This window comes from Oncorhynchus masou, chromosome 1 (genome assembly GCF_036934945.1).
Source record: "Oncorhynchus masou masou isolate Uvic2021 chromosome 1, UVic_Omas_1.1, whole genome shotgun sequence".
NCBI lineage: Eukaryota > Metazoa > Chordata > Actinopteri > Salmoniformes > Salmonidae > Oncorhynchus > Oncorhynchus masou.
This window is the reverse complement of record NC_088212.1, coordinates 62,623,949-62,632,882: the sequence shown is the minus strand read 5'-3', so window position 1 is coordinate 62,632,882 and position 8,934 is coordinate 62,623,949. Positions and strand designations below refer to the sequence as shown.

General features: G+C 41.4%; 1 protein-coding gene and 1 pseudogene across 2 annotated transcripts; one reads left to right on the top strand and one right to left on the bottom strand.

Annotated features, from left to right (window-relative positions):
• Positions 1-56: 56 nt before the first annotated feature.
• On the bottom strand, positions 57-2,228 carry LOC135547633 (chemokine-like factor; annotated as a pseudogene).
• A 2,209-nt stretch (positions 2,229-4,437) lies between these two features.
• LOC135547608 (thymidine kinase 2, mitochondrial-like) lies at positions 4,438-8,018 on the top strand. 2 transcript variants are annotated; one of them, XM_064976759.1, is made up of 10 exons: positions 4,438-4,684; positions 5,234-5,271; positions 5,392-5,466; positions 5,586-5,639; positions 5,722-5,811; positions 5,965-6,038; positions 6,131-6,219; positions 6,313-6,392; positions 6,520-6,600; positions 7,850-8,018. In XM_064976759.1, exons 1-10 carry the CDS (start codon positions 4,510-4,512, stop codon positions 7,934-7,936), a joined length of 843 nt encoding a protein of 280 aa, XP_064832831.1. In that variant the 5' UTR covers positions 4,438-4,509; the 3' UTR covers positions 7,937-8,018. The 2 variants fall into 2 exon arrangements, with proteins under 2 accessions (XP_064832831.1, XP_064832840.1); XM_064976768.1 differs by lacking the exon at positions 4,438-4,684 and having other exon boundaries at positions 5,246-5,264.
• Positions 8,019-8,934: the final 916 nt, after the last annotated feature.

Here is an 8,934-nt window from a genome sequence, read left to right as displayed (position 1 = left end):
GTACACATATATAAATGCCTCATGAGCTTAGTTCAACTGTCATACACCATCAGAACCCAAAATATAAGCTTGTTTTACTCTAATAATTGTAAACAAACAAAATGTAAACAAACAGTATATAGCCTCGGAACATGGTTAAAACTATCATGTTGATAACATTGATGGTCAGTCCTTGCATACATTGCTCTGCCTATGAATTTGAGAGTGGTTACATTTCTCCATCCACATATCCTTCAGGTTTTTACCAAAACGGGCCGGGGCCAAGCTTTGTTATTGTTTCAACTGCTGATTGCCCCTTTAAATGTTGTAAATATATCACTAGCCACTTTAAACAATGCTACCTTATATAATGTTACTTACCCTACATTATTCATCTCATATGCATACCTATATACTGTACTCTATATCATCGACTGCATCCTTATGTAATACATGTATCACTAGCCACTTTAACTATGCCACTTTGTTTACATACTCATCTCACATGTATATACTGTACTCGATACCATCTACTGTATCTTGCCTATGCTGCTCTGTACCATCACTCATTCATATATCCTTATGTACATATTCTTTATCCCCTTACACTGTGTATAAGACAGTAGATTAGGAATTGTTAGTTAGATTACTTGTTGGTTATTACTGCATTGTCGGAACTAGAAGCACAAGCATTTTGCTACACTCGCATTAACATCTGCTAACCATGTGTATGTGACAAATAAAATTTGATTTGATTTGATTTTAAACCTACGTATAAATGGAAGGACTGACATAAGAGAGTGAGCATGGGAGGAGACAATTGTGGTGTCTTCACTTCACAGTGCCAGTTGCTGCTGTTCTTGGTTGATTGAATGTGACCCTCTTGAAAAGCATGTAACCATCCACACACCACAGGCCTGTTGCTATGAAACCCACTATCTGGATAGGGAAAATATACAAGACTTAGTGTTAATATCAGATATAGTCTACAAGATAGAATTGTAGCTGACATTTCTGTAATAGTTCATTAATTAGTTGTACTGGGTGCCAAATGTGGGATTACAGTATAGATGAATGTTAGTGGAAATGTTCACAAGGATTGTAATGCCCTTGGGCAGTTTATTATTGTCAGGAGGGTGTGTAAGATGAGGCTTCACCCAGAAACCCAGCTCTATAAGGCCACCAATTTGAAGGTCAACAAGGAATACATTTGTTTTTATCTCACCCCTCCACCCAGGGTCCCTGTCACTGTGTAAGTGGACACTGCTATCAGACTCAGGATAAGTATGAAGACTGCTGCAAACAGTGAGTTGAACAAATCCCGAAGAAGAAAAGACAATGGAAGTTACTCAAGAAGCTTGACTGTCTGACATTTTCACAGCAGTTAATCAATGTAAAAAGACCTACTGTAAACTATGTACTGTAATTAAATAGGTTCCTTACAACGAGAGGCCAGAAGAACAGAGTCAGCTTCTTGTTCAACTTCAGCGTGTACAGCAGAAGCAGGGAGAATGTGATCACAAACTCCATGCATGTAGCTGCAATGTATTTGGGCCTGGATGCTACCGCAAAACACACAAATGCTACAAACATAGTCCCCTGAAACAGAGAGCATTGGCATTTAGGAAATTATAGGAAATGCTATTTGATTGTTTCCATTAAAAAATATTTAGGAATAGTCTAATCCTACAAATTGAAATGGTTGTTTCCACACTAAAAGCTGTGAAAATGATGGTAGTTTTCATTTATTCAAATGTAATGTCTACTAGAGGGCATGCAGTATCTTGTTTAACATCATCACCAACTACTGGGTTTAACGTTTGAACAGTTCACAGAAACTATAGCTCTGATATTCACTTCCACTTCTGTTTTCTCATAGACAACATATTTAGGAAATAATGTATGTCAATATAATCTCTCTGTAACAGTCAGCAAGTGTAATATCCTATAATAATACTGTGCAATACATTCTTGCTGTTTTTATCAAGTTTACACCAGATATATGGCTTTATCTGTGGTGATAAGCCTTTCCAAAACCCAGCGGTTTATCAAAGTATGAAAGATGCATATGAAAAATGTCTCACCATCTCTACTAATTTAAAGACACTCCTCAAGGATCGGAGAAAAGCAGTATCAACCTCCATGGTTAACGAAGGGATGTTACTGGTTGTTTTGGAACAGTCGTCTGTCATGTTGTTAAATTTCAAAGAACCAGCTAAGAGTTTGTGCTTCCTGAAAAAGCAATTTCCTTTCAGTTGCAGGATATTACAGTCCGTTGCTCAGAATGTGTGCAGTGTTTTCACACCCATCACTGTTAAACACACTAGGCCTTTTCATCCTGCTTGCATGCCACTAAACAAATCAAATTATATTGTTCACATACACATGGTTAGCAGATGTTAATGTGAGTGTAGCGAAATGCTTGTGCTTCTAGTTCCAACTATGCAGTAAAATCTAACAAGTAATCTAACAAATTCACAACAACTACCTTATACACACAAATGTAAAGGGGTGAATGTGTACATATAAATATATGGATGAGCGACGGCGTGCAGCATAGGCAAGATGCAGTAAATGGCGTAGAATACAGTATATACATATGAGATGAGTAATGTAGGATATGTAAACATTATTAAAGTGGCGCATTTAAAGTGACCAGTGATACCTTTATTAAGTCCGTTTATTTAAGTGACCAGTGATACCTCTATGTGAACATTATTAAAGCGGCGTTATTTAAAGTGACAAGTGATACCTTTATTAAGTCTGTTTATTTAAGTGGCCAGAGATTTGAGCCTGTATGTTAGCAGCAGCCTCTCTATGTTAGTGATGGCTGTTTAACAGTCTGATGGCCTTGAGATAGAAGCTGTTTTTCAGCCTCTCGGTCCCAGCTTTGATGCACCTGTACTGACCTCGCCTTCTGGATGATAGCGGGATGAACAGGCAGTGGCTCGGGTGATTGTTGTCCTTGATGATCTTTTTGGCGTTACTGTGACATCGGTTGCTGTAGGCGTCCTGGAGGGCAGGTAGTTTGCCCCCGGTGATGTGTTGTGGGGTCGATTGCACTACCCTCTGGAGAGACTTACGGTTGAGGGCGGTGCAATTGCCGTACCAGGCGGTGATACACCCCGACAGGATGCTCTCGAGTGTGCATCTGTAACCAGAACCTGGTAAGTTCTGGGTCCCATTTGTGTGTGTACGGTCCCTCTTGTCCATTTCCCTCCTCTTCTGTAGTCTCGCACCATCACTTCTGGGTCCCGTTTGTGTGTGTACGGTCCCTCTTGTCCATATCCCATCCTCGTCGCCATTGTAGTGTCTTAACACTTAGTACTTATTTATATAATAAGAAAGACTCTGAAGACAAGCAATTGAACTGGAGCTTTACATTTACTCAAACAAGTTAGTACCAGAATAACATAGAACAACACTGCGCATGACCAAGGGTGCTCCATCTTTAAAAGGGACATCAGTAATTAACAGAACATAACAAAAAGTTTGTGAGTGTTTTAGATGACACGACACATTTCTTCAGCCTCCTGAGGTTGAAGAGGCGCTGTTGTGCCTTCTTCACCACGCTGTCTGTGTGGGTGGACCATTTCAGTTTGTCCGTGATGTGTACGCCGAAGAATTTAAAACGTTCCACCTTCTCCACTACTGTCCCGTCTATGTGGATGGGGGAGGGGTGCTCCCTCTGCTGTTTCCTTAAGTCCACGATCATCTCCTTTGTTTTGTTGACTTTGAATGAGAGGATATTTTCCTGACACCACACTGACACCACACTCTTAGGGCCCTCACCTCCTCCCTGTAGGCCGTCTCGTCATTGTTGGTAACCAGGCCTACCACTGTAGTGTCATCTGCAAACTTGATGGTGTAGTTGGAAGCGTACATGGCCACGCAGTCATGGGTGAACAGGGAGTACAGGATAGGGCTGAGAACGCACCTTTGCGGGGCCCCAGTGTTGAGGATCAGCAAAGTGGAGATGTTGTTTTCTACCTTCACCACCTGGGGGCGGCCCGTCAGAAAGTCCAGTTCCACAGGGCGTGGTCAGACCCAAGGTCGTGAGTTTAATGACGAGGGTTCTATGGTGTTAAATGCTGAGCTATAGCTGTAGTCAATGAACAGCATTCTTACATAGGTATTCCTCTTGTCCAAATTAATCATGATCTGAAAATGTCAATCAATCTTCAAAGAATATTACAATTAGAAAATATTTGATTGACTTTCTCATATAGGCCTATGCATTTTAATGATCCTCATCATTACTGTACTGATAATCTAGCATAAAAAACGATAACAGTAGTTATCTATACATGAGTCTCTCACTGAACGAGGATCAGTTTCTATCTTTTTTTTGCCCTCAATGGTGACGGTGGTTGGTGGAGGGAACGCAGGTCTCAGAACAAATAAAGCGATTCAACCAATAGAAAAAATAGAACAATCTCGATATCACGAACCAGGAAGAGGTTATTTGATACACGGAACTGGAATGCCACGTGACAGTCGAGCCCTGTGTGTTTCAGATGATTATGCGAGATGTCGTTTAACTCTCTTTGTATGAACAATTTGTGGAGATCTGCTTTACGACTATCTTCTAACGCTGCGGTCACGTCAACGCGATTAGTGGCTATTCGCTGCAAAAGATTTGGTGATAAGCTCGGTGAGCTCTGCCAGACGAGAGCCCATAGTAACAATACACAGCACGTCTCAAGTAGGTGCCCATTCATAAAGTATATTTATTCGCTGGCCTGAAACATTGTTTCAACACAGCGCGGTAGAATGATACACGTTGTAGACTAATGTTACAATGTCATGTTACAAATGATGTGTTACAATGTTGCATCAGAACAACAGAATATAGTAACAACATAGGCCTACTCATTCTTTTACAACTTGAATAGCCTAGTTTACAATCTAATGTGACAAATGTTGTTTAGAAACAATACACTTATATTATGAGCTCACTTTTACTACCACCAGTACATGCTGTAAATATATATTTTTAATGCAACATTTCTAAAAATGCAGATTAGACATGCCCATTCCTGTCGAACCATCCACGAGCAGTGCTATTATCTACCACTACTGTCAGTGAGGCTACATGCTCATCAATTTGTTCGAACCAAACCTGGGAAGAAAAGCACCCCTGCTTGCATCACCTATATTAACATCCTTATCTGTTTTGCTTTACCATAGCTACTGACTGAAGGTGAAACCAAGAAGTCAGGTTATCTCACAATATTCTCTTACTTCTCCCAAGGAAAGCTGGTGCGGAATGGGAAGGAGAAGAAGTTAGTGGTATGTACTGATACGTTGTCATTTTAAATCCATGAAAATCTTTGAAATTGATATTAAGACATTTGCTGCCTATATACTTGAGGGAGAAGTCAACACATGTATCTTGTTCTTTTTCTTTAGGTCTTTATAGAGGGGAATATTGCTAGTGGGAAGACAACATGCCTAGAGTATTTCAGCAAAACCAGTAACATTGAGGTAAAAAAAAAAAAACATGCAACACGCTTGTTCAAAATGTAGCAATCATTAATTTTTCTTTTATCCTTATACTGCAATGTGTGTAAAATGAAATCACAATTTTACTTTTGATTTCTCAGGTGCTGACTGAGCCAGTTTCCAAATGGAGGAATGTTCGAGGGCACAACCCCCTGGTACGTGTCCATTATAAAAAAAGATGGTTCATTTTGATAAATGACATATTGTATGCTGATGTTAGCTCCTCCCCTCCTGCAGGGGTTGATGTACCAGGACCCTACTCGATGGGGCATCACTCTACAGACCTATGTTCAGCTAACCATGCTGGACCGACACCTCTCAACAATGGTAGGTACTCTAAAACGTTGCACTGATATCCTACTGTTTCACTACTGTTGCATGTGTTCTATCAATAGTACAGATTTCTCTTTCACCAAGTACAAAGACGTGTATTTTACATTGCATAATTAACATGGTCTGTTTTGTGTTTGTTGATTCCAGTCCGCCCCAGTGAGAATGATGGAAAGGTCCATCTACAGTGCCAAGTACATCTTTGTGGAAAATCTTTTCAGAAGGTAATGCACATGGTATATTTCACACCACTTTATAGCTGGTTTTCATTTGTGTCCAATCTAGTTCATTTTATGTACTATTTTGCCCTCTGCAGTGGGAAGATGCCCGAGGTGGACTTTGCTGTTCTTAGTGAGTGGTTTGAGTGGATCACACAGAACATTGCCATTCCTGTGGATCTTATTGGTAAGCTGTGTTGAAACACAAGCTTTCTACTTTATTCTGACGATGTTGGGTCATTGGTAGAACCTTGTTCACTTAGTTCCTCCTCTGTTTCAGTTTACCTCCAGTCGTCTCCACAGACCTGCCATGAGAGGCTGAAAGAGCGATGCAGGGAGGAGGAGAAGATCATTCCTTTGGTGAGGGTAGAAGAATGACAAACTCTCTATGCTGTTCTTGGTCTCACTTCAGAGGAGTTGTAAGACTCGTCTCTTGCCCCAATCTCTCATCCTACTATCCTTCTCGCTTTTTTATTTATTTTTAAAGGAATATTTAGAGGCAATCCATCAGCTGTATGAAGACTGGCTGATAAAGAAGACGTCCTTCAATGTTCCTGCTCCAGTCCTTGTGAGTGATCAATCATTTTCATACGTGCGTTTGGGTGACAATGGTCAATTAATGAACATTGTTTATACGTTCTATTGTCTCCTGTGATAAGCACCAGAGTATTGGTCATCAGTGTTAAGGACTCCTTGTTTTTCATTGTTGGGAAATAGTCAGTTGTTGAATAGAAAGGCAGGTATGCAGGTAAGTGATTGTTAAACAGCTCTGTTTTTGTTCACATTACTATAATCTGTTAAGGCAGTTTCACAACATTTTAATGAGTATACACACTGAGTATACAAAACACTTGACGTGACAGACTGTAACGTGTACGCTGGGAGTCGGGAAGCAAGTTCAGGGAGTGACTTTTAATAATAAATAACAAGGAACAAGCGAGAGGGAGCTCTGCCGAGCCGGCCGAGGCATCCCCGGTTGCTCCGGTAGCTGCACCCGGACCCAACGTCACCTACACTCACAAAAAAAATAAAAACTCACTGATGCTCCCCTTTGGTGAGGCGTTATTTTGTAACGTGTACGTTGGTAGTCGGGAAGCAAGTTCAGGGAGTAACTTTTTAAATAATAAATAACACAGGGAACGAAACACGAGTAGCGTACAAACATGAAACAACAACGCCTAGGGAAAGAACCAAAGGGAGTGATATATATATTAGGGAAGGTAATCAGGTAGGTGATTGAGTGATGATGGTGACAAGTGTGCTTAATAATGAGCAGCCTGACCACCTTGAGCGCCGGAGAAGGAGTATACGTGACACAGACTGACCAGGTGAAAGTTATGATCTCTTATTGATGTAACTTGTTAAATCCACTTCAGTGTAGATGAAGGAGAGGAGACGGGTAAAGGAGGATTTTTAAGTCTTGAGAATTGAGACATGGATTGTGTATGTGTGCCATTCAGAGGGTGAATGGGCAAGACAAAACATTGAAGTGCCTTTGAACAGGGTATGGTAGGAGGTGCAAGGTGCACCGGGTTGTGTCAAGAACTGCAATGCTGCTGTGTTTTTCACGCTCAACAGTTCCCCGTGTGTATCAAGAATGGTCCACCACCCAAAGAACATCCAGCCAACTTGACACAATTGTGGGAAGCATTGGAGTCAACATTGGCCGGCATCCCTGTGGAATGCTTTCAACACCTTGAAGAGTCCATGTGTTGACAAATTGAGGCTGTTCTGAGGGCAAAGGGGGAGGGGTGCAACTCAATATTAGGAAGGTGTTCATAATGTTTGGAATACTAAGTGTATTTCAATATTTTCAGGTAATTCCAGCAGACGAAGACTTGCAGAAGATGCTCCACCAGTACGAGGAGAACAGAGAGAAGATTTTAGCAGGGAGCAATGTGTGAGTGAAGTACACAGTATTCAGACCCCTTGACTTTTTCCACATGTTGTTAGGTTGCAGCCTTATTCTAAAATGTATTTAATTGCCCCCCCTGTCATTCGACTCACAATACCCCATAATGACAAAGCAAAAACAGGTTTTTAGAAATGTTTTCAAATGTATAAAAAATAAAACTGATATCGCATTTTACATAAGTATTCAGAACCTTTACTCAGTACTTTGTTGAAGCATCTTAGGCAGTGATTACAGCCTTAAGTATCTTTGGGTATGACGCTACAAGCTTTGCACACCTGTATTTGGAGAGTTCATCCCATTCTTCTCTGCAGGTCCTCTCAAGCTCTGTTAGGTTGGATGGGGAGCGTTGCTGCACAGCTATTTTCAGGTCTCTCTAGAGATGTTGGATCAGGTTAAAGTCCGGGCTCCAGCTGGGCCACTAAAGGACATTCAAAGACTTGTCCCAAAGCCACTCCTGCATTGTCTTGGCCATGTGCGTAGGGTCGTTGTCCTGTTGGAAGGGGAACCTTCGACCCAGTCTGAGGTCTTGAGTGCTCTGGAGCAGGTTTTCATCAAGGATCTCTCTGTACTTTGCTTTGTTAATTTTTCCCTCAAACCTGACTAGTCCCTGTTCCTGCCACTAAAAAACATCCCATAGCATAATGAAACAGTATTGGTTTCATCAGACCAGAGTCTTGTTTCTCATGGTCTGAGTCTTTAGTTGCCTTTTGGCAAACTCCAGGCGTGCTGTCATGTGCCTTTTACTGAGGAGTGGCCTCCGTCTGGCCACTCTACCATAAAGGCCTGATTGGTGGAGTGCTGCAGAGATGGTTGTCCTTCTGGAATGTTCTCCCATCTCCACAGAAGAACTTGAGAGCTCTGTCAGAGCGAGGATTAGGTTCTTGGTCACCTCCCTGACCAAGACCCTTCTCCCCCGATTGCTCAGTTTGGCTGGGTGGCCAGCTCTAGGAAGAGTATTGGTGGTTCCAAACTTCTTCCATTTACGAA